General features: G+C 36.5%; 1 protein-coding gene across 2 annotated transcripts; it reads right to left on the minus strand.

Moving 5' to 3' along the window:
- Window positions 1–941: 941 nt before the first annotated feature.
- LOC126811760 (neurogenic locus notch homolog protein 1) lies at window positions 942–27,570 on the minus strand. Of its 2 annotated transcripts, XM_050537653.2 has the most exons (26): window positions 27,470–27,570; window positions 24,652–24,749; window positions 24,092–24,308; window positions 23,216–23,395; window positions 21,891–22,020; window positions 19,959–20,083; window positions 18,956–19,144; window positions 18,444–18,620; window positions 17,452–17,703; window positions 16,875–17,096; window positions 16,365–16,556; window positions 15,103–15,293; window positions 13,811–14,084; window positions 13,083–13,244; window positions 12,176–12,334; window positions 11,503–11,698; window positions 9,840–10,030; window positions 7,284–7,466; window positions 6,727–6,963; window positions 5,873–6,043; window positions 5,244–5,423; window positions 4,437–4,712; window positions 3,499–3,684; window positions 2,422–2,577; window positions 1,872–2,001; window positions 942–1,119 (listed from the first exon to the last, which is right to left on the minus strand). In XM_050537653.2, exons 2-26 carry the CDS (start codon window positions 24,745–24,747, stop codon window positions 1,005–1,007), a joined length of 4,587 nt encoding a protein of 1,528 aa, XP_050393610.1. In that variant the 5' UTR covers window positions 24,748–24,749; window positions 27,470–27,570; the 3' UTR covers window positions 942–1,004. The 2 variants fall into 2 exon arrangements, with proteins under 2 accessions (XP_050393610.1, XP_050393627.1); XM_050537670.2 differs by lacking the exons at window positions 11,503–11,698; window positions 12,176–12,334; window positions 13,083–13,244; ... (11 more) ...; window positions 24,652–24,749; window positions 27,470–27,570 and having other exon boundaries at window positions 9,840–11,466.

Below are 27,570 nucleotides of genomic sequence, written 5' to 3' on the forward strand. Positions count from 1 at the left end.
TTCTCGCCGCGTTGAACCTATACCCAAACCAAAAACTTGAGGATCGTAAAAAAGGCGCTTCTCGAGTGGTTCACGTGTTATTGTTTATAGTAGGTTTGCAGCAGGATGGGCTTGGTAAGAAATCGATCAGACTCTACAACATACAAGTCAATGACTGAAAGGGAATGTGGGATTTAATCATCGTAGGCTTAAAGTATAACAGCATGAACAAGAGTTTTAGTTAGATTAGAGGAAAGAAATATAACGGATATGAAAGTAGCAGGCTTTACAAATATTGTTCATGAGATTAGACATGGTCATTTTACTATCACAATAAGCGTCGATATTGCAAACAGGGTTAATAGCAGTAATTGTATTGCCATCAATACTAATCGAAGTGGATTCGGTTATGGTATTTAGGTTATGATCAGATCCAAGCAAACTAAATTCAATTTTATAACCATGTAAACGTAGACACTCATTGATACACTGCTCAGTATTATATTTGCTCAAAGCATGCTCATTGATATTCAAAGGATTACTGTAAATTAAAAAATGGGCCCAATGACCGACTCTTGTGGTACTTCATATAAATTATCATTGTAGCCTGACGTCAAATTGCCGATAACAACCCTCTGTTTTCTATCAGTGAGATAGCTGGAGTGTAGAGTCTTTGACACCAAAGTCTGTCTGAAGTCAGACAGGACAGCAGAATCTATGGTGTCAAAGGCTGTAGAAAAATCTAAAAGAACCAAAAGAACTCATTTTCTATTGTATATTGACCTTAAAATATCATCTTGCACTTTGATAAAGACCATCCCAACACCGTGACACTTACGATATACACTCCGAAGACTATCGTGAAGGTTGTGTGTGCGTCAGTATGTTCAATTAATTGTCTGGCTATACATTTTTCAAAATATTTGGAGACTCCAGAATCCACCATGATTTAGAATGAGTAATTTTATATGAAATAATCGGTTTATTCATTTTTAATTTAAACCAATAACATGACTTGTTGGTGGTTACTGCTTGAAGTGATCTTTACTTGGTAATGTTGAACTTGATTCCATTTCAAAATCTACCTTATCATTAGAAGAGGTCGGACGAGAATCAATGGCTTTGTCATTTTGAGCCCGCCTATAAAAGAAATAATAATATTACTTTGAAAAAGGCAAAGGGGTGCGTGAGTTACACCCAGAGACATTCTGTTAGACACTACCAGATCTAGTTTTAATAAATTTACAAATAAAAAGGATTTGTGATCCTGCGTTTCTAAATTCTTTAAAGCGAGAATTTCATATTTTCTAAGAAAGTCAAAACATAATTATTTCTATGTCTTTTGCTCAATAGGTTATCAACTCACTATTATACGATCATAAGTATCATTCTCACACTTAAGTGGTGGTGGGGGGGGGGGGGGGTGGATGGCCGAATGGTTAGGACGCGCGCTTTATCATACGATCTGTCATTAAGTCAACTGGCGGGGTTTCGATTCCCCGGTTGTACGTGACAAGGAGTAGGATCGCCTTCCAACCTCGTGGGTTTTCTCCGGGTCCTCCGGTTTCCTCCCACTGCTAAAGACCCCTACGCGCAAGCGAATTATTGAAATAAAATTGTACCATGTGTTAGTCCCGAAATGACCTAGTTTGTGTCGAGTGGACGTTAAACCCCATTTCTCTCTCTATCTCTCTCTCTATCTCTCTCCCTCTCTCTCTCTCTCTCTCTCTCTCTCTCTCTCTCACACACACACTTAAAAATCATTCACCCCGGAAATAATAACACAATTACCTCCCTTGTTTTTCTATCCCCCTCATCTATTTTAAGGACTTATTTTAATACATTTTAAAAATATAACTTAAAAATATGAAATTATCGCTTTAACTAATTACCTCTTTTTGATGTAGATAAATACTAGTATAAGTATAGCCAATAACACAATACATCCGATTACACTAGCAATAATTGCAACTAAATTTGTATTCTTTTCTTCTGGCTCAACAGGTGTCATCACAGATGGGACTATTAAATAATAAATAAATTAGAAACATACATAAGTTTCATTTAGAGATGTTGATGTTAATACTGCGGTATTGTTGTCATTTGGTATAAACTTACATTTTAATTTCCGAACGTCTAAGACAAAGACGACACTCTTAGAATCCGCTACCATATTTTACCAGAATAAAATTAAACATTACTTATATTATATAGCCGTAAGCACTAACACAGGTTTGTGTTAGCTATGTGGATTCCTAAACTAGGAAGTGATATCGATCCATATTGTATACATTTTAATATATTTTGCTTAATGAATGTGGCAAATCACGATTGATATTTTTCTTCCAACGATTATTATGTCCAGAGGAAGTATTGCCTGTTTGTCATCAATCAAAGCATAAAGGGCGAAGGGACGGAAGACTAATATGTATTTTAACTTACTAGAACATTTTGTAAGGTTCATGGATCCAGTATATTGTGTAGACCAACCATTAGGACATGATTTACAGTTGGTTTGCCCTCGTTCATCCTGGTAATAACCACGTTCACATAATGTACATATCTCAACATTTTGATACGTTCCTTCAGGACAAAGTACTGTAAGAATGATAGATATTTATTGTCAATAGCATACCAATCTGATTAAAACACAGGTCCTATTTCGTTTCGTTTTTTATAGTTCAAAATTTTGTTTTAATTGTCTTCACTAGACTAGGATCTGGAAAAGTTATTATATTACTGGCATTAGTCAATGAAACGGTCTGTTAAGGTGTGCCATGCATGGAACTGTGGATAAACCACTAGGAACGTCAACGCTGATTGATTAATCAATGCCTGACATCATAGGATCAAAAACCGCTGGTACGACCCCTGACACGACTTTCCAGTACAACTAGTCAGATCTTCATTAGGCCATCCAAAGTATAAAAAAACAAAACGAAATATAGATATGTATTTTAATCAGATTGATATCCTACAAAATTATATGTAGAGACATTTTATTTGTACAATAGCGTTTAACTCTTAGTTTCTTGATATACAGCTTTGGATACACCGAATGGTTCATCTTGTAATGGAGTTCTTCGAGCACAAGGCTCCTTCTGCTGATGGCTTATACTGCATCCTGAAGATCTTCACGCATAAATGCCATGCTCCGCATTGGGGTTCTTCATGCACAACGCCCATGCCTTAACTTGGAGTTGTTGTGTGTAAAGCCAATGTTTCTCCTTGGGGTGTTTCGTGTGTAAAGTCCATGCGTCTTAACGCTGAACACCGAGCCCGTGCTTTGCTTTGAAATTATGCATGCATTAGAGACATTGATTCAACGATATGTCTGTGTTTACCACAGGGTTTCTTCTTGCAAAATGCCTATTGGGTCTATTTGCATAAGGTCCATATTGTGCTCTGGATCTGAATGAAAAGAAATTCCTTTGGAACTGTTGTTCTATAAAAAAAAAAGATTGTAAACCGAATATTGTTTTGATGTCAAAACAAAGGTATGGTGTTTTGTCTACTTACCACATATACCACTGGCACCGATGGCACCATCTTGACAAATTGTACTTCCTACGATGTTCACACTTGACGCTTTGTAGTTTTCACCATTTACCTCGAAATTATAATTATCCGTCTCATTTTGTAAAGTCTGGCCTGATATTTCCAACACTTGTACTGCTTCAACTATAGCTTGTAGCTGAGGACTTACTGAAATAAATTCAGATACGTTCAGAAATATTACAAAATATGCAGTTTCGTATAAATTAAAAGTAGTACCAGGTTTTTACAAGAGCCATGCAAAATATGGTCACACAGCAGCTTTGTCTCAACTGCAGCTTACCCGAAAGGAAAACGTGGATGCTGAACAAATTTGATAAGGATCTCGGTTCCTTGAAGAAATCTAACCTCTAGGGTTAATCTTCGCATGACTTGAAAACTGGTTTCGGAAAAGGGGCGGGGGTGGGCTGTGGATAACGCAAGAACAGGAGGCTGTGAATTATGAATATCGATAGGGATCGATGACCTAAATGTTTATGACAAACATCAAAAAGATCCATTAAAAACTATAACCTTTATCGCGTTCACAATGTTTTTGACAAATGAGGAGATACTTGTGTAATGAAAAGTGGCAGACTAATGAAGGGTTCGCCCTCTCATGACCCAAATTTTCAAACCATTCCGAATTTGAAGAAAAAATCAGTTAAAATCTGTAGTATATCGCGTTCACAAGCATTTCGGCAAACGTCGGTGGGGGGCATAACAGTTACTATATAGTTCAAAAGGTTTTCGGAAAAGAGGCATAACTCCGTAATAAAAATGGATAGACGAAAACTGTTCGCGTTCAAAAGCCAATTGTTGATTGACCGGCGGACAAGGTTACGACATAATACGTATAAAAACTAAAAAATCATATTTTTTCAGTTTTTACATATAAAAAAATTCCACTCGTTTAAACTTACCTGTGCCGTTGATCTGATACGCTGGAAGATTCAGGTCACCACCTGGTAAGGTTTTCGTCAATATTACTTCCACTGTCGTAGTCGCTTCACGTCGTCGTCTATTCGTTCTATCACATTCGGAAACCTTGATTTCTGAGTTACAGAGACCATTCCCGGAACATGTGTCTTGGCTAATCTTATTTGATACCATATTCTTGAAATCACCCCTCTTATCACAAGGTACAAAAGGAAATTCTAATGTTGCATTGACCTGCAAGTCATCGGGCGAAAGCACATCTACAAATTAAAGTTAATTCGACTGTGATAAACTGACTCGACAGTTATGGGCTAATTGTGGTATTTAAAGAGAAATGTTATTTAATTTATATGTCAACCGGGACCAGGTATTTTAAGTTTAAAGACGTGTTCGATCATTCCGAATCCTAATCTAAATTGAGTCTAGGTTTATAATTCATTCCTCTTGTTTCCTAAAAATGATTAAATCCGAATCATTGTAGATGAATCTGCGAATACCTTGGACTCAATCTACCGGGAAATCAATTCCGGATTTGTATGTTTGTGAATCGAATCTTTTAGATTCTTTTCAAACACATCAGTGGTGTAACTAGATTGTCTCAAACTTTAAAAACGTGTATACCTGATTGTAGGTGAAAATGAGCTGATAACTATGTTATGGCCCCCGCCATACGATAATGACCGCATATATATCATGTATGAGTCCAGCCACATTTAGTATCCGGTCTTCTAGAATGTGGGAACATAGCTTATGCAGAGTATCAGAACCTTCACCTATATGTTAATACTTACCTATACAAGGTTCTGCTTGTGTTCCTGGAGTCCAAACACCATATGTGCAATTATAAGTTGGCTGATCGCCAATGAAAGCAGTTCCGGGGTCACAGGTTCCTTTACAAACCAACTTAGTTACATCCCCGTTACAGTCAATATTGGTACCATATGCTCTTATCAAATCACTAGACAAACATTCTAAAACATAAATGTATAATCATACAATATATTGTGATACACATATTTTGCTCTTACCAATTACTTCCTGTACGAGTAGTTAGATGATCTATCAATTCCACCCCCAAACTTAATCTTATCTGAAAATATAGTACCGCTAACAGAAATGAAATGGGGGGTTTGACGTCCTACTTTTCGGCACCGACTGGATTATTAAAGACGGGAATGTGTATTTTACATGCACGCCAATGTGTACACGGGTCAAGGGACCTCGGTTTTTCGACCCGTCCGAATGACTAGACGATGTTCCTTGTACCAATCACAAGGGGAACCACGAGGGAAAATCTGGATGAACTTCCTCAGCCAAATCCGCTATGGAACACGAGACCTTAAGGTTATAATATGGCGAGCTGTTGTGAGATGATATTCACCGGTGTATATTGTTATAAACATACATACAGCATACTTACTTGGACATTCGTTGTTATTACATGTTCTGGTGTTGGAAACAATTCCCTTACAGAAATCACCCCCACCTGAAGGAATTGGGTTATCACAAATCCTTGTCCTGGACTGTTGTCCTCCTCCACATGTAGTACTACACTGACTCCAGTCTCCCCACTCCCCCCAATTTCCATGAACTGTGGAAGGAAGATTAATAAATCACAACACTAATCAAAGACAAAGAGTCTATAAAATATCGTAAATATTAAGTGGATTTCCGAAATGGAAACTATCAAAATTATAATACCCTATATTGATTATATAGTGGAATTCCAACTTTATAAAATAATACCCTATTAAGTGATCATTTAGTCGACCTGAGAAATATTAAAATCATAATAATACTAAACTATAGTGATTATCAAGTGAACAAAAGGTTGCGATAATATCGGTCCAATAACTACTTATTATATACATTTTGTTAAGACAAGTGTTTAAAAATCATGCACGTTTCCCAAATAAATACAGAAGGTAAAGTAAATGAATATATGGCAAGGATAGACAATAAATGGGATTACATGTTATAGCGCCAGATATATTATAGCGCTAGGAAACGTTTATGGCTATCTACTGAAACCCTGCGATTCATTTTCGGAGGATATCAACTGACATAGCTGAATGGACACACATTTCTAAACACAATCTCATTGTTTGTACCTGTATATGTCTATATGTATGTATTCTAAAAACAGAATTTAATTCTAAGAATTTTAAAGTACGTGTTCTTAATATGCTATAGACAAAAATGGCATTTGATGTTGGTCATAAACTACTTAATTTGTGTTATCTGTGTGATATTTGGAGTAAATTTTACACTTACCAATGGCGACATCACAAAGTCTTCCTGTGAAATTCTGAGAACAGTTACAGGTGAATATGCCATACTGTAAGTCATTGATACATGTAGCCCCATTCATACAACCATTAGATATACAATAATCAGGTGCAATAGAGCACATTTCACCTGTATATCCCTTAGTACAATGACACTTAAATCCATCAATGTCATTGATACATACATGTTGTCCACAAGGTGATGATAAACATTCATTAACAGCTACAATACATAACAATATGTAAGATATGATAATTACTAAAATTCGTCAATAGTTAAAATACATATTCCTCATCAGATATATTGCATCAAAGTTTAGATCAAATAGCATCCCTCATTCACTAATAACAACTAATATACCCCAAAGCTTAGATTAAGTAAGATTTCTCAATACATATGGTTACAATACATTAAAATTTGGATCAACTAGAATTCCCCAAAAGCTAAACAAAGTGATGCTTTTTCTAACATTTCTCAGTAGCTAAAATACATCGATGTGTGAATTAAACGACCTTTATCTACGCAGATGTTTGATTACTTACCATCACAAGAACTAGGCACAACAATTCTCAGGTTACTAAAATTCTGGTTGTCGGATTTCAGGTCAGACATTGATATAAGCGGTTGTGTAGGGATCGTTAAATCACATGACTTGGACAGATCACGGATCGATTCACCATCCACTAGTCCAGAAGAGCTGAGCTGTATTCTTCTTATAATGATTTCTGGAATTAATTTGGAATAGGTTGATGTTAAACTAGTTTTTCCTAAGATAACTTTATATGTATCGTGGAACGTCCATACTATCTATATAAACGCCAGAGGACTCATTAACAAAAGATGTTTAAGTAGAACGAACAAATGTGGGCATCCCGTGTCTTCCTCTCGTTACGAAGAGTGCATTTTGATCTTCACCATTTTTATTTTGACTTTTTAGTATGGAATCCAACTGATATTTGCTGGCAGGTTTTGCTAAATATTCATAGATTAGATGTTTAGGAATAACAGAACGGGGAGGTTGTTTTACGGCGGATAGTTACATGCTTACAGTATGCTATTTCACTTGTGTGTATCTCAAATTCTCACTTGTCCACCTCAAATAAACCGTAAAGCAAAGACATGGTTAGTTGTTACCCAGACTGTGAAGGAAAGCGTTGAATCTGACGAAATATTTTGGAATAAGAGAGCAGAATTAACATTAGACTGAATGGAGAGTTTAATAGTGGTCTGTGTTAGACTATAGTACACGACTACGGTAGAGTGGTTAACGGCTCAATAATTTGTCCGTAAAAAAAACCTGACACGTTTATCTGACTGCATCATCGAGGAGATTCTCTGGAGTGAGCATAAGTTATTATCACGCACGTGGAGTCGGAGATCGCAGCAAATATACGTCACAAATAGCTTTTAAACAAACACATATTGGTACATAAAGCCGAGTGAAAAATACACCCATTACGCGCTTCGACTTTCGTGGTTATTTTACAGCGAACGTGAACAAAAATTTTGATTGCACTCGTTGATTTATTTTTTGATTTTGGCGATTTTGGTACAGAGCTAGCTGTAATAGCTTCGTTTCTTTTCTAACTTTCAAACTCATGAGCACGACAAGATAAACCTGTTACCTCACTTTGAGATTTACTTTTATTTAGTGGTTACAACCTTTGTTTACGCGCCGCTCTCGTGAGTTTAGGAAATAAATATTTGAGACCGGAAAATAACCGAAACAAAATTTTTATTCGTAGTCTTTATTTTCCAGACACATTTTGGTAACTTGGTGTAAATTATTTCAAGAGTATCTTATTTAATTATTTTGTGGCGGATAAAAGCGCTCTGGAATTGAAAAAAAATTAAGAACTGTATTTTAAAACGTTCTTGGCCCAAACGTTTAAAACCGCTACATCATTTTCGCTAATCTAATCAGAGTGTTTTCGATTGGTTCAAATCATTTGTAAGACCTTTACTCAGGGTGGAGACGAAAAGTCGGGTTGTTATTTCCCTTTCCCTTCCCTTTAAATTCATTAGGGATTTCAAAATTAGCGCTAACGCCATTTTGTGGCAACCGTTTTAATATCATTTTCCACAATGCCGCAATTGTAAAATATATGGCTAACCATATTAAAACCTTTCTTGATGATTTTGAAGCAGAAAATCGATTGGCCCAAAGTATTTCATTAGATATTAAATTTCCTCTATTCCTTATAGAATGTCGAGCTTTGGGTTTGATAAATAAACTATTAACTGCTCATTTTTCATAACAAATATCATATATATTTATTTATCTATGAGACTAACACTGAAGTGTTAAATTATTAGATTTATAGACTCCCTAACGCCCCCCCCCCCTCTCTCTCTCTGTATAAAATGATGTCTGTGGATATACAGAAATGAAACCACTATTCATTTTAATATTAGGCTGATCTTTAAACAATTCATGTTCGTCGAGATATTGATATCCAGCTAAACGTGTATTTTAATTGCCACTGTAGCATTATAAGTAGTTAATATTAAGATTTTTGAAGGCGTCGGCATATCGTAAAAAAACGAAGCGTTTGCGCATGCGCACAGAAGCTGAGAATTCAATCGTTTCATAGAGTGTATTCCATTACTTTGCGGCAAGAAAATACACGAAGTTTCCCGACTGTGATGAAGAAATTTTCGTTCCAGGGACGTAGGTCTAACTTTTTGTGTGACCAAGATTTATAACTCTTTTTTTCACAAAGAGTTAACCGCCTTGATAATGTGCTCCGAATATATTTTCAACCAATTTTTAAAACATGTCAAAATGGTTATATCTTCAAAAATCAAACGTGGCCAAACTTCGATTATTGATGAATGAAGTTTTTATGGTAAGTCTTATCATATAATGCTAAAATAAGCCCGAATTATTGTCTATGTGCTGTAAAATTTGTTGAGCTTCGACCACTCTAAGTAGGGTCTAATATCAACAATAAAAGGTTTGGCTCAAAACCGATGGCATGGATATGCACCGAAATTTATTTGAACCCTTGTCCCTTTAAGTAAAACTATGCCAATCCATCTGAAAGATAATATACCGGTACCAAGGATGTCAAATTATTATAGTTTAAAATACCCACCATGCCCGGCTGTCACATCTATCTCCATGGTAGTATTTGTTACTAAAAGACTGGAAGTCACAGAAGATACAGTTTTGCTCTTTACAAGTTTACCACCAATGTAAACGCCAATGTTTCGTGTGGACTGGTTCCAGGTTAAAATACAATGGTTCCACTGTTCGCTTATATTCATCCCGCCTAATTCAAAGGCGCTTTAAATAACAATAATAAAACTAACACATTAGGAATTGATCACTAAAATACACCCACCATCAAGTCACGGTTAACCCTTGTGGGTTCACGTTATGAGAATCACATTGCAGGTATCAGGGGTCCATATGGACCCCAGTTATAATTCAAAGTTTTTACGTACAGATATATTTGAATTAAAAGGCAGCGGTTTAGTTTTTATTTGCCTTCATATTTGACAACTGAAAAACAACTAAATTATTTTACAAAAACATTTTAGTGATATTTGGAAAAGATTTAATAATTCTCACAAAATTGCTACTTTGTGTACTATGTGATAAAGAGGTTAAAATGGCAATCCACGCTTGATACAAAACCATTAAATATCTTGAATTCATCATTTAATTTTTGGTATTTGTAACATGCACCTGCTAAAAGAGAGAATACTCTGGCATACGCAATATGGTATCAGGCAGCAAACACATTAGCAAAATCCCTACGTTGAGTTGTTTAAGTTAGGGGTCCGATTGGACCCCTTGTTATCTTCAAGTGTTGGGCCTGATTTGCATGTAACAGAACTCGGCATGTGGGAAGCAGATGAATACCGAGTTCTTCACTACGTGTAAAAATGTATAGGAGACAAAGTCACTAAATTTCAGAAAGCAGTGCCCAGTAGTTATTACACAACACTATAAAACATGTGCATGGGGTCCACGGAGACCCCACGTGCACCGACAAGGGTTAAGGACACGAATCCTCTTTGATTTTAATCACAAAGTGTTGATATAATGGTATTGTTCGATTAGTTACATGATGTTCACAGATTTGTTTCGGTAGAATTATCGGATATGTGTTAAACATACATTATCCCAGAGCCAAATCGGCCTATTGCAGGTCTTTATTTAGGCCTGGGATGTTATCTAAATTATTAATTAGACATTAATTAACTTATCCGGGCCATAATCAACTCTAGATGCCATTGCTTGCCTGTGATATTTACTGGATTTGAATACATTTTGTGATGGATGATTTAATGTCAAAATGGATAATCGAAACTTTGTTTTTTTAGCGTACCGACTTCAGTGATGATGATCGGATGGTTGAGATAGTCAGTGGACTGGACAATATCTGCCCTCTTTAAACGTTAAATTGAAAAATTGAGACGTCGTTAATTATGGTAACAATGATATTTGACAATCGAGACTATTTAAGTTATTTCTTGACAAAACATCTACCAATAATAACTTTGCTATAAATAAAGAAATTGGACTGACATTTTCAATATATTCATTTTTCATAATTAGTTTTAAACTATCATAGCAAGGACGGTCAGTTCGTTATCTGATTCGTACATATTGTATCTGTAAGCGAATCATAACAAAATACCATTCATGAAAAGTGGAATATCTTGTATGAAAAAACAAGGTGGTAGGAATTGCAATTTTGAAAAGGAATATAACAGGGTTGAAAGGAAATAAAATAATTGTTCACAAACCTCGACACAGAGACGTACGCCTCTTGTCCAAAACCAAGCGTGAGGATATTGTTGCCATTACGTTTCAAATTTATTTTAAATGCAGATGCGATCGATCGTGTTATAAACTTGAACCAAACAGTGATCTGAAAATCCTCTGCATTCGAGGATGTATTACTTTGCAATTGTACTGGTCCAGTCAAGACAACATCAAAGGCTGCAAAGAAAAAACACCTTAGAAATACTATAACATATTTACATTCCGGCCTCAGTTCTGGTGTGAATAATGTCATTTCTTGTAGCTACTATGTAATGTCAATAGTAATTCCTACGGGGTAATCAGGGTCTTTTAAATCTGATATATGATTAGTAAATATAACTAGCATTGCCTATAAACACACCATGAGTCACGGCTTTATTTAACAAACAGCACCATAGCCTTGTGGCTTAGATAGGAGTGGTACTATCACTCCGAATTTCGTTCTCATCCCAGGTGTATTATATTTCGATGTCATCCCAGATGTATTATAGATAAACATTTTGTATTCCGTGAAATTGTTTGTTTTCAAAATAATATTCATGTCATTTGCGTATCTGATGAGTTATGAACTTAACAATGTGAAACCCTAAAAATTAATAAAAGCCGATTACATATTCTAGTGCTACACGTATTGAAGCATTAAAATGATCTCACCTTTACAATCTGTCATGGCTGTTGATCCAGTTCCACTGGTCATCTCGTTGGGGCATTTGTTACATTTAGTATTTCCAACTCTATCCTGATATGTGCCTTGTGGACAGGATCCACATGGTTCCAGACCAGTTGGCGAGCTCGTACCAATAGAGCATTTGCCTAAAAAGTTAAAGAGCTAAAATTACCCGATATCAGGCTTTTTTCTGGCTTCACATTTATTATGTCTAGTCCATAATCAACTCACGATTAGAACACCTTTGCAAATATTTAATACAATTATTTTGACAAAACTTCAAGCACTCAAAACTTCGCTCAGAATAAAGTAATTTGACTGACAGTTTGAATATATTCATTTCTGATTAAGTATTTTTAAATTATTATAGCAAAAACGACCATTCTTTCTTAATCTTACATAATACAGTTTTCTTTAAGTTTGTCCAAATACGTGACCTTCATCGCAAACCCACCAGATCTACATGAAATCCATTAGAATTATAAGAAAGGGCATTTAGGTCTGTATTTGTCTCAAATTAAGTCACATGCTACAATATAGTATGTTTTATTTTCTATATAATCTGAAATTAGGAATTAAGAACATTATTGCTACTTTACTTTCAACACATAACGAGCAGACGTGGCGGACCTTAAACTTTAATTTAATTGTGAAATGTAGGCCATTTAAATTAAAAGAAGAACTATGATTACTATCCGTTTATTCAAAGAAAGGGAGTTTTATTTGTCGTGGTCATATTCCCAAGAGGTTGAACCAGACACCAGGTCTTCCATTGATGATAAATTCTATATTAGTCGTGCTCATATGCCACACATCACGTTCTTCCATATAAGTTTAAATTATATGTTAATTTTGTCAAGAAGTTTCTTTTTGAATATATGTACACTCTCTTACCTAAGCATAAACTAGAATTTCGAGTTCCTTCCTCTACAGTTGATGTGCCATCTGTGCATAATTTACACGACAAAGAAGCCGTTTCATCTTGATAAGATCCTATTGGGCAGTTAGAACAGTCATCAGTCTTTGCATTATACATCATTCCTCGAGGACACCCGCCTTAAATACAAACAAAATGAAACTGTTTTCGAAAAATACCATTGAATGTCATTTGCATTTTTCGGAAAATTGTACACGGCCTAATCCACACTAAAATACATTCAATTTATTATTTAACTTCTAAGAAAGAACAAACAAGGTAAACATCAAGGGTCGATTATCTCTGTGTTGGGTTCAATCGGAATAAAAAAAAATCTCATCAGAAGATCTGAGCAAGATTATAGATGGCATCAGTCGCATGCATAACCTCGGTGGTATTCTACACTAACCCCGGGTTCTAGAAGCTGGTACACGCAAGCGACGTATGGGATTCAACTATACACCACCCTTTTGGACGCTCAAATCGATATAGGGAATTTTACATAAAAAGACGAGTAGAAGATTTTATTTATCACGCAACACTTCCTTACACGCACAAATAAATAAATATAATTCTTCAGTATAGATTTTATTTTATGTAGATAATGAAAGTTATCACACAAGCGACATCTACTGTAGATTGTGTTAATGTGATAAATGTCTTTCTCAGTGTTCTTCACTACTGAAGAGCTAAGACTATTACTTACGACATGCAGCAGTTGCATAATCCGCCTTCTGTCCATCTGGACACACAAAATCATCCAATCCAATTTGCAAGGAGTCAGCTACATACGTCAAACCGGATACGATGTTGTTAAGACCACCAGCTTCTATATAAACTTCTAGCAAATCCGATAAGCCCTCAAGTATAGCGGCGTGAGAAAGAGTAGTATTTGTCCTCGATTCTCCGTTTAATGTAAATGGTATGGTGATTTCAAATTTCACTATAAGTTCTCCAGTATCTCGCTTAACTCTCTCATTCTGTAATTATTTCATTGACATTAACTTTTAAAATAATTATTTGAAAGGGAATTTCTGGCATATACGTTCTAATTTGTTTGTGTTATCCGATTATTTTGCTATTCTATTAAGTCATTAATCCAAAACTCGATACTATTCAATGATTAATATATTTCTGGCGTTTTCAACTTCCAGAAACTGTGTAATCTTTCAAACGAATATAGGTTCAAATTATTATTTGTTTACATTATATAAATTTATTAAAGGCGCATTATGCAAGAGCTAAATTGGTCTTAACAAATATTTCTTTTGACTTCAAATATCATATATATTATCAATTAGGCATTTATTCACATGGTCAGCCCATGATCAAGGCTTTAATCAATCGGATGGTTGTGATGTTAAAAAGATTGAAACACGATCGTCATTTAATAATTTATCTTAAAGATTGATAATTGTTACAGCGGTAGCAATGACAATCGGGACTACGCTATTTTTCAGAAGTTCAAACCTTCGCTCAGAAGGAAGTCATTTGACTGACATTTTCAATATATTTCCTTTCATTATCAATTTTTAAACTATTATAGGGGTAACGTGTAGGTGTTCGGATGGGATAAAAACCCAAGTTCCGTGTAATTATCGGCGTGCACGTTAAAGAACCGTTGATAGTGGGAATTCGAAATACGAATAGGCCGTAGTGCCACTGTCCGAGCTAAATGCAGAAATATAGGACGTTGAACCCCATTTCAGTTCAATTAATGTAAGATATAACCTCCACCATTCCAACTATGGTGGAACACGCGACGTACGGTTTGGGCTCATATAGTGCATAACCGGTATATTTAAGAAATAAGTACGCATCAAATACCAACCTATCTTGAAATCGATTATCATTTAGTGCGTGCTTTCAAAAAACCTGATTCTTGTATCCGCGATCAAATATCCTGAGACCGAATCCAATACGGACACTGATTCAGCTGGATTGGATGATCATGTTTTGAAATTTAAAACTAATAAAAATAATAAAAACGAAACCTACCTCTATCTTTCTTCCATTGCACCAAATTTCCACGTTACCTATAGAACACCCAGCAGTGACACATCTATTAGAGAACGTCGGATCAGCTAACAATACGTTGATAAACTTTGGGCGGATGTCGACGCTTGATGAACATACGCCACTAAACGTTAATTCTACTGGAACTCTGAATTGTGTTGGATGTCGGATAGCTGATGGTAATGAAAGCAAAATTAATAATATCTTCGTTTCAAGCAACTCCAATACTTTTAGTTTGAATACATAAATGTATCAGCTTCCATAATTTGCAATACTAGTATGTATGTACAATCTAAATATAATCATGATATAAAAAAATACAACTTGTAGAAATATTGTCGTTGCGACATTGTTTTCAAATTTATAGACAAGGAATAGAGAAAAATGATGGCATTATATTGTATTAATTAATATCTTTGGAAAATTATTAGATTCACATATATGTACTTAAATCAAGTTAGCGAATGAGTGGCATATTGTTACATAAAAAGAGTTATAATTTGGTAAACATTAGCTGGGTCTGTGGGAATAAGAATATCATGTGTTACAGGTGATAGGAAAATTACGATTGTATCATTTGGCTTGTTTAACCAATCTATATACTTATTTACATCATAATTGACCAATAAGATAATTGAAGGTCCAAAACCCAAAGCTACAAAACTATCATATTTGTGAGCAATCGTCAGACAGCAGACAGATTCTGGAAGGGGAAAGATGTAACAATTTCTATCAGCAGACTCGCCCAGCGAGTCTGGCTGGCTAGTGTTGGAGAATGACTTTAGTATTGTAATCTTTACTATGCTTGTATCTATGTATCCGGCTATGATATATAAAATGTAAAAACGAACTGTTCCGTTGTTATTTTTGGTAAGACAAACATCTTAACTAACTGAGATAGACAAGAAGAAGTAAATACACAACGTGAAGGGGAAGCAAAGATGACAAGTTAAAATACTAGACGATCACAAGGCTACTAAGATATGTAGTAAGAAAAGATGCATGGGTCATACGTAGGATGTGGCGACCGGCTTTGGAATACCCCGCTCTCCACGTCTGACAGAAAGACCATGGTGCTACAAACTTACACTAGACTGCTTAAAATAGTATAACGTGGAACTGAAATGTATATAATGTTTTTAATATATAAACCTTATAAATTATAATACTACTTAAATTCCAAAATAATCATGATAATTTAACATTAGTTACATTATGTTTATATTTACAAATAGGATACACACCTGAACATTCTGGATTCGTGTATGGTGGTACCCATTTTCCGTTTTCACCACAAGTGTATACTTTTGAAAAACTTTCAGTACGTGGGATGTCAAAGTTCTCATTACATAGGATACTACAAAATCTGCCATTGCTGAGGGTATCGCACACCAAGGCACCTTCTAGAGGTGCTTTAATATTATTACATTTCACAACTAAAGTTAAATGAAAAAAGAAAAGTATTGCATTATCATTTATATTAAATCACAATGTATTATATGAAATAAATATACGTTGATATATCAGTGGAAATATTCGGGAAATCACATTGTGAAGATTGAAAAGGAATTGTTTCGGGTTGTTTATATCCAAGAATATATTATTTTAGGTAGGGCACGTAATGCTTCATTTGCGGATGGAATTTGGCGGGCGGCGTCTTGCCTATTCCTTCGCATGGTATTGCGATGGCAAGACGCTAAACACGACCGACCTCATTAAATAAATAAGAATCTATCACAAAATAAACTACTTACAAAGACAGGATGGTTCTTTAGGGCCAACTTGAAGCTGCCAAGATGTCCTAGGTGGAACAGAGTTATCCTTAATGCAGATTATGTTTTCGGCACCCTGTAAGTTATGTCCATCTGATGGACAGCTATTGGTACATCTAGTTCCATGTGGATAGCGACCCGGGCTGCTGTCACATGTTATTTTCAAGTTGTTATCATTGTAGCCAGGAGACCCACATTCTAGTACTTAAAACACAAATATTTCATATATTAGTGATTGCGGACGAATTATCTATTAGTTGACTAGCTGAAGATGAAGGATTAGCAAACAATCAAACAATCAAGCAAACAGATAAGCAGAAAGGGAACCTACAAAAATTGTTTGAAAACCGAAGTAAAATGTGCAGCATCTTAAATTGAACGATAATAACCCAAGTTAGCTCAAAAATGAATTGACAGCTTTATCACCAAGTTGATAAATATAATCCAATTTGAAGATGCTTATGAAGAGTTGAACATTTAAATCAAATGAAACATATGGCGATTCCACAAGCGAGAACACCCTCTTTATCAGAATAGTTAATTGCTCCGTGATACTGACCTTCTGCTCTTATGTATAATGAACAATAAGCTGTATTTCCAGCAGCGTCTTCTGCCTTATATTGTATAGTATAAATACCACGATGAACATCTTCACCCATTGCCGGTCCAGCTTGCTTTCTTACAGTTACCTGGCCTGAATTATCTGTTGCTTTCGGTTCCTCATATGAAAGGGTTGCGGTTAACTGTCCAGGGTTATTATAGATGACCTTGGATCTCAAGGGACAGTCCGTAAACTCTGGATCTTCTATATCTGAAAATATAATAGAGAATGGTGAGAGAGAGAGAGAGATAGAGAGAGAGAGAGAGAGAGAGAGAAATGAGGTTTAACGTCCACTCGACACAAACTAGGTCATTTCGGGAATAACATATGTTTTTTTTAAATTTTATTTACATAATTCGCTTGCGCGTAGGGGTCTTTAGCAGTGGGAGGAAACCGGAGGCCCCGGAGAAAACCCACGAGGTTGGACAGGCGACCCTACTCCTTGCCACGTACAACCGGGGATTCGAAACCACGCCAGTCGACTCAATGACAGACTTTATGATACAGCGCGCGCACGCTAACCATTCAGCCATCCAACCCCCCAATAGAGAATGGTGACTAATAGCATAACTTCAAGGGAGTATTAACAATGCAGATCAAATTGATCAGCAGTAATCGGAAATAGTACCCGGAAGCGTAACATGATCAAACATCGCCAATGCAGACATGAACATCATCAATACTCTCTGGTGAAATATACATTAAATGCTGTTTAACAAAAGTGCCCAATTCGCATACAATCGGAGTCAATCTATCAATTTATGATTGCGATTGTGATCTAAAATGTATCTAGATTTTGACAATTAAGATGCTGGGCTAACACTTGAGACCAATTTTTCTCTTAAATATAGTTCCGAAAGTATGACAATATAAAAAAATCGTAAGTAGATTTTTAATTAAAGATACCCAAAATAATCATTAACAAATTTGAACATCAATTGATAAATTACCTTCACAATAAGGAAGAGGAAGTTGCCAAGTACCCGCTGCCGTGCATCTTGTATACAATTGTTGTATCTTATACCCATCTATACATGACGTTGTGCACACACTTCTATAATTTCTTTGTTGGGTACACGCGTATGGTTTTCCATTTTTAATGGTTGTAAGCCTTGGGCAAGTTTTTGCTGAAACAAATACAAAGGTACAATAAACAATCATTAGATATTTCAATGTCCAAATAGAGTAGTGCAATCGTCAGTCTTGTATTTAGTTTTCCGGGTTAGGGGTGGGGGCCATTATGATATATATATATAGATAGAGAGAGGGGGTGGGGGGATAACGCCACTTAACACAAAAATAAGTCATTTAGGAATTAGCATTTGCTTCAATTTTATTGGAATAATTCACTTGCGCATAGGGGACTTAGTAGGAGGAAACCAGAGTACCAGAGCATGTATTTTGTTATTACTTTTGTATGTGTGGCTCGGGATGCTTGAATACAGTCTTATTGCCGACTCACCTTTACAATATCCAAGAGGTCTGAGATATTTACCATTACTATCGCATGTCACCACACTAAATCCAGCAGTTAGGTCATAACCCCTGTCGCACCTAATACTGCACTGTGAGCCCCAAATAATTTCAGGGGCAGTACACGATACCCTACTATTCGCAGGCGGTAGGTATCTGGGATCAACACACGTTCGAACTAAAAATAAAAATGTAAATAATAGGGATATTTCCAGAAATACAGTACTGATCTTTGAGCGTCACTGTTTTATATAATATGACAAATACGAAAAATTTATAGCACTTTCACGTTTTGTGCATACGTGCAAAAATCTGCTGTGTGCATCGCCTAGTGAACGCTCCCAAATAAATAAAATGTACATAAAATAATCATTTTTTTTTTTAAATTTTTCCCACATAAATGGGATATTTTAATATAGTTATGCCAAAGATGTATTCCATTGGGATGCGGTACATTTTGTCATTTAGGGCAAACTGAAACCAACTTTAACTGAAAGTGTGATATTTCAGATTAACTACAAATGTAGACGGAAAGGTATTATGGAACATGAAAGCCGATAAATACCCTTTCGCTCCTTCTTGGCTTAGCGTTAACTAAGTCCGAAGGTGAAGCCCCGTCGCGACTTCGCCTAGTACCGACGTTTGTCCTGCATTCTTGCCGAACCTCATAGCAAAGTGAAGCTCCGACTGAGCAAGATTAGCACCATTTGTCTGGGCTTCTTGGCTTTACCTTCGCAAATTGCTAACGCAAAGGCAAGAAGGAACGAATGGACATTTGTATATCTTGCAGACTTTCAGTCGATCTCATCATCAAGGGTTTCTGGAAATATGCAAATCTGAATCTTCACCCAAATTTCAAGGTTACATGGCAGTTCATGATAACGAATTTCTTCTTTCGAAAAGAATTATCTGAAACCCAAAGGAACTAATCTTCAGGTATTTTGAATTATGAATAACAATAATTTACCATATATATATATATACAACCTTACCCGTTACTTTAACGGTCCAGAAACAGGAGGCCGAACCACCAGCTGCATCAGTTACTTTGTATACTATGGTATGATATCCTCTTTCAAATATGCTACCAGATTTCTTACCAGAAATCTGTAGTGGACTGAATATAGAAATAAATGCTCATCCAAAACACCCAATTCCTCTAAATGTAATGTCCAAAGTTTTTCATGTCCGATGGTTCATTGGCCCGAAGGTTCAATAGTCGTAATGTCTGTTGATTCGATAGTCCGAGGATGGACCGGCGACTATACTCTCCTTGCCACGAACAAGCTTGGGATCACCTCCCCCCCCACGACCATGAATTAAGGAAATCAATCAGGCCAAAGCCTATAGATTTTCCGAAATTGCGCCCAATCGTCTTACAATTTATTGAGCTTTTTGAGTTTACACGGATTATATAAGATCATCGGAATATCAAATTGAGCAGTTGTCATGCAAGATACGACCACACATTGCAATAGATGAACGGATAACTGGTGGGAAATATAGCTGATCTGGGGGGGGGGGGGGATCTCCGGATAAGAAGGTTTTATGCACACCGTAAACAAACTCATCTAACATCTCTTGATACTTAACGTGTTTCTTCTAGATCGGACAAATTTTGTGGCATCTGAGGGGTCTACAAACTCTATACATATTTCACATTTTGCGTTAGAGGCAGGGGACATATAATTCCGGAACACCAAGATATTTTGATCCTTAACACATGTATCAAGGTTCATTTAAATATAGAGAGTCCGCGATTTTGGTATACGTATTATGCACCCTGCACGTTTCAAGTCAGTAGCTTGAAGCGTATATATGGTATTAGTGTCAGTGGCTTGTGGCACGAAGTAACAGTATATTGTCGCATACATAATATATTATGTCAACGCTTGGGCGACATAATATATTGTGTTGACGCTCCAAGCGTGTTAGCATATTAGACCTGTAGACTCAGTGGAATGTACGCGTCATCAGAGCGGATCCAGGGGTTGGACCATGGGGACCGGTCCACCCCCTTAACAATAGAAAGTGTCCCTGTAAATAAAAGAGGGCATCCTTATCAGAAAAAGGGCACCTGTGATGTCAGAATTTCAAAAAAGGGCACTTTTCTTTCGGATTAGGGTTAGGGTTAGGGTTAGGGTTAGGACACAGAAAAGAGAGAAAAAACAGAAAAGAAAAAAACAATCGAAACTTACCGATTCCATGATGGAAAATACCGCCAAAATATGTCTCCAAAGCATTCATTGGTTATCAAAGCGCCAATTAAATCTATCGTTGCAAGTTCATGCCTAGTCACCTCCATCCTAGTTCCAAGCGTTGACATAATATATTATATCGCCCAAGCGTTGACATAATATATTATGTATGCGACAATATACTGTTACTTCGTGCCACAGGCCACTGACACTAATACCATATATACGCTTCAAGCTACTGACTTGAAACGTATCGCCTGTATTATATGCTTTTCCACTATTTGCATAACGGGGAGCGATCATTTTGACGGAAGATTCCGTCCGATTTTCACAGAATTCGAACTCAACGATTTGTAAATTCAAATACAAATTACGATCTCTAGAGTCTTCACAAGATAAAAACGCGATTTGACCTACACTCAAGGGCAACAATGTAGGAAGTTGCTACTATCGACACTAACCAAGATCCGTGAGGTATAAACAATATTTCAAATTGAGACCGATATGTTACAGTCTGATATGTGCCAATATCGAAAGAAGCCGAGATCTTTGCGCTATACACCTAGGCCATATATTAAATTTCATAATGGACAGACTGGACCGACAGTATGATACGACCATGATGAAAATGTGGCGTATAAAAATATAAAATGCTTTATCGTCCAAGTTGTGTAACATTAAATTTGTGTTATATATGTCCCCAGTATAGAATAATATTGAAATTACCTTAGCGCATTGCCATAACCATCGTTGCCGGTAGGTTCGGGCCATCGTACAACAGCTGTTAACTTCTTCTTATTAGCAAAGAATTCATATGAAGGCAGCACTGGACAACGTATTGCGGGTGGAATATATGCTGAAATGTTATGTGATATCATTAAAGGTCCAATTATGGACCGTGTATCGATGGACAGGCAAAGCCCACGAAGCCTTTAGAAGTTTGTGCCGCGGCAAAAAGTAAAACTGACAATCGTGACTAAAATAAAATTACCCCCCCCCCCCTCGCGCATTTATCAGTATTAAGTTTAAAAGCAAAGAAACAGAAATCAATTCATAATATTTTTTATTAATCTTGCTACTTTTTTTTTCAACCCATACATAGATAGACTACTGATGATTGGGGTGTAAATGGATTAAAACATCGTCTTTGTTTACTTCGGAATTTGGACGCGCCCATGTGAATCCAAAAAAAACACTTGTCGAGTTTTTGCTAAAAACAAGCCTACTAAAACACTCATAATTTTCAACTGCTGAATTTGGAAATTTCATAGTTCTAAACTAGAAAAATTCGTCACTACCGGATAGAAATACTTATCGGGTTGAAAAATTGCCGTTTAACTTTTAGAATACCGTAAATTATAAGGAGGAGCTCATCCCGCAATGTCAAAAATCGCGTCGCTTGGTTTACCGTTGACATTGAGATCTCGTCGTGTCTCGCGCGAGCGACAGAGAATCCAACCAAAGGAACTCGTTGTCTGTCCATGTATATGCGGTCCATGATTCCACACGTGTAATACACACGTTCACGCCATGCATACACGATGAAAATTACTCTCACTGACAACAAACAATCTTACGTTCACGTTATATTTTACAAATTTAAAGACGTATATGAACGATATCTTTCTTTATTCAAGATCTCCGAGACCAACATATTGTCCATCCGACGATAAATTTCGATCTTTACTTGGTCCCTGATGTTAGTTGAATTCAAAAGAAGAAAATGTTTACATGCCTTTGTACCAAGTATTTTAAACCTGGTTATTGTCGGCAATAATACGGCCAATAAATATATGTTTTTCCAAATCACTATTCCAATTACACATGAAATAGCACGTTTTTATTTTATCTTATTACGGAAATTGAATTATTTTCGTTATTGTATTGTGTTTTATGTTATTGTAGTGTTTTATTGTTGACGATACCAGGCGTGGAATTAGCCTCTGTAACATCGACCCAAATATTAGGAGAGCTTTATCATGTTTGTAGTATACTGTGGACTGCGAAACGCGCATGTTAGTACAGTTTTCTAATAGCGATTTCTTACTTACGTTTAGGTGCCTTTTTTTTGCAAAATAATTTGCAAATAAAACCCACAGCTGTACCAATTACCACACCAACGGCTCCACCAGCGGGTCCACCTATAGCGAAACCAATACCAGCGCCAATCAGTCCTGCCCCACCTATATACGTCTGATCATCATTCCTCTTTTCTCGATGACTGTTGAAATCTGGAATAAAATATACATGGAGATTGATACGGCAATCAGAACAGCGTCATCTGAATCTCCGATATGTGATGCTGACTTTGCAATCTCATTGTTTCGTACTGCCGGCCTGACTTTGTACACCTTTTCTCTACATAGAACAGTTGTGTTTTCATTGATACCACTTGTAATGCGTTAATAAAATTGAATCAGGTGACATATAAAGTAAGGAATATAAACAGAAAAGAAATACGAACTGAAATAGCTAAATATCACAGTAATAACCGTGTTACTAAAATAGCTCACCTTTACCGATGTTATAACTGTGGAACTAAACTAACTTTACCGGTGTTACAACTGTCGAAATAAAATTGCTTAAAATCTTTACCGTTGTTTAGTGGAACTAAATAACTTACTTTTACTTTTGTCATTCCCGTGGAAGTAAAATAACTTACATTTACTGCTGTTATTACCGTGGAAGTAAAATATTTTACATATACCACTGTTATATCCGTGGAACTAAAATATTTTACATAAACCGCTGTTATATCCGTGGAACTAAAACTGCTAACCGTTCTCTTGGGTATAACCATGAGACTAAAATAACTAACCCTTACCACTGTTACAACGGTAAGACTAAACAATGCTAATCTTTATATCCCTGGGATTGAAATTGATCACCTGTACCGCCTTTATAAACGTAAAACTAAAGCAGCTTACCTTTTCCGCATGTTGTATCATACCATCTGTTTCTATGACAAATCTGACACGTGGCTGAGGTTTTATTATTTCTCAGAGCACATTTGGTACTTGAAGGAAATGAGACCATATCGCCCTCAAGATGAGTTGAGTTTAGTCCGTTAGGTAACTGACACCAATCTACATCAGTAGCTTTCAGTTCACAATTGCCCACCATTTCTTTTTGAAGTTGATACATCTATATGAGATAAAAACCTGTAATTGGCTTTGGTTTGCATGGTGCGCCATTCTGTAGAGCCAAATGCCCACATAAGCAGCAAAGTCGTACTTTATTTAACAATTTATGAAGAGGGGAGACTATGGTTTAAAGTCAGCGCGGCACAAACAAGTTCATTTTGAGGACTAACATTTGGTACAATTTTCTTGCACTCCGAGGTCTTTAGCAGTGGAAGGAAACCGGTAGATCCAGAGAAAACCCATGCGTTAGATCACCAGACAGATCATGCATTGATCAAGAGAAGATATCCCACCCGTCACTCCATAATTATGTACACGAATTGAAATAACAGAGATACACTTACGGCATTTTTAATGATTTCATTACTTTTTAAGCCATAAAGCGGACATGCCAGTAAAAATAACATAAATCCCACTTTGTAGTTGAATCCATTTCTCATTTCTGAAACAAATAATCAATTATATCTTTAAAATTGTTGTTGAGAAATATGAAAATCCCTCTTCTCTTACGATCCTCATTTCATCTTCGTTTCCAATATTAGTCACAAAATGGCCTAGACCAAAGAGTTCAACCATGTCGATATAATATTGCGAGTTGAACGGTGATGGGACGAAAAGATTTAAAGCGGAAGTCCACGTGTTGATACAGTTTTGCTTCAATTCCCACTTAAACCGTCGACTGCTGTTTTATTTTAAAGGAACTAGAACCCTAACTTAATATTATCCATAATATTGCAAGTTAAAAACACGAGTCGTGTATTTTATGACATCCTAAACCATTTGTAATGAAAAAAAATAAAACGTATCCTACAAGACAACGCGGAAGTATTTGGTGACGAATGGCTGATTCACAAATGACAAAATAATAATAAAATGAACGTGTAGGATGGATTAAGCAGTCGTAAACGATTTTCGTTCAATTTGGACTGTTCACGTATTTCACTGAAAATAATTGATACGAAATTACAATTTTTTTTTTTTAAATATAAACCACTTTATGTACATTCAAACTAATTTAATATGTGCTTTTAAAGGGGCTAAATCGCTAACATTCTGGACCTAGAAATTCGCACAAATATGTCGCAACGCATATAATGATCTAATATGAACGTATATCAACTGATTTACATTCAATCGTTTCTGTTTTTACTGTAATTTCTAATCTGTTTTGTTCAGCGAAATACGCCAGAAGTCTCATCCGAATGACAATCTCATGCGTCTGGTTATTCCAGTCTACACGGATGGTATTTATTGCGCATCCTCTCCAGATAAGAATATGACGTCACCGTTTGACATGCCTTGTGGAATATATCTAGCCTCGTTCTTCGAATCGTGTACCAATGGTAAAATGTTTATTTTGTCTTAAATATTGAATACAGAAGCCCATCTTTTCCGGTAAGATCACAACATCAATTTTGATTTAGATTGACAAATAATTCGTGTTTTCAATGTCGAAGATTTTGGATGATTTTGAGTTAGAGACTTAGCTACTTTAAATCCATTTTCGTCTATCTTAAGATTCTAAGAGATGCCCTTGATATCGTGATATCGAGTGTACATTACATGTATACGGGAAAAACACACAACAAAACGCACATTATCCCTTAACAAAGGTAAAAAAACCCTAGTTTTCTCCCCATCCCTTTTCGCCCCAAGTTACTGATGGGGAATTTGAAGAATTCCCTTAAGCGTACAATGTTATATTATTAAGATGGGTAGGCATACTCTGCCGAGCACAAAACACATCTGACTGTTTAAAAAAAGAAATGATATGAAATAAAATGGGGGTTAGATCCCACTTCTCTGCACCGACTGTGCTAATGAATCAAAGCATACGCCATTTCGAAGTCCAACTGTCAAGGGTTCTTAAACGCCTCGTCAATGTGCACACGGGACCTCGACTGTTCGTCACATACGAACGACTATACTTGTCCCTTGTCAGTCCCTCTGTCCGACACCACTGACAAGTGTGAACCACGCCAGAAAATCACGATAGCCTTTCTCGGCCAACACCGGGAGCAAACCCAAGACCCCCTGGTTAGCGTGCCACCGCGGCTCCCTTATTACATGGTAGTAGAAAGCGCAGAATATTCTTTACTAAATCTATATAAAATGAAATACATGTATGTAGCAATTACTTATTTACATTCAATCGTTTCTGTTTTTACTGTAATTTCTTATCTGTTTTGTTCAGCGAAATACGCTCGAAGTCTCATCCGAATGACAATCTCATGCGTCTGGTTATTCCAGTCTACACGGATGGTATTTATTGCGCATCCTCTCCAGATAAGAATATGACGTCACCGTTTGACATGCCTTGTGGAATATATCTAGCCTCGTTCTTCGAATCGTGTACCAATGGTAAAATGTTTATTTTGTCTTAAATATTGAATACAGAAGCCCATCTTTTCCGGTAAGATCACAACATCAATTTTGATTTAGATTGACAAATAATTCGTGTTTTCAATGTCGAAGATTTTGGATGATTTTGAGTTAGAGACTTAGCTACTTTAAATCCATTTTCGTCTATCTTAAGATTCTAAGAGATGCCCTTGATATCGTGATATCGAGTGTACATTACATGTATACGGGAAAAACACACAACAAAACGCACATTATCCCTTAACAAAGGTTAAAAAAACCCCTAGTTTTCTCCCCATCCCTTTTCGCCCCAAGTTACTGATGGGGAATTTGAAGAATTCCCTTAAGCGTACAATGTTATATTATTAAGATGGGTAGGCATACTCTGCCGCGCACAAAACACATCTGACTGTTTAAAAAAAGAAATGATATGAAATAAAATGGGGGTTAGATCCCACTTCTCTGCACCGACTGTGCTAATGAATCAAAGCATACGCCATTTCGAAGTCCAACTGTCAAGGGTTCTTAAACGCCTCGTCAATGTGCACACGGGACCTCGACTGTTCGTCACATACGAACGACTATACTTGTCCCTTGTCAGTCCCTCTGTCCGACACCACTGACAAGTGTGAACCACGCCAGAAAATCACGATAGCCTTTCTCGGCCAACACCGGGAGCAAACCCAAGACCCCCTGGTTAGCGTGCCACCGCGGCTCCCTTATTACATGGTAGTAGAAAGCGCAGAATATTCTTTACTAAATCTATATAAAATGAAATACATGTATGTAGCAATTACTTACTTGCAATACGTTTGCTCGTAGCATCTACTCAGAATTGACTGGCGTGAAAGTCTCTTGTATTTATGTAGACGCGCCTGTCTATCCTGTTCTCGACCTTTATA

This window comes from Patella vulgata, chromosome 1 (assembly GCF_932274485.2).
Source record: "Patella vulgata chromosome 1, xgPatVulg1.2, whole genome shotgun sequence".
Taxonomy (NCBI): domain Eukaryota; kingdom Metazoa; phylum Mollusca; class Gastropoda; family Patellidae; genus Patella; species Patella vulgata.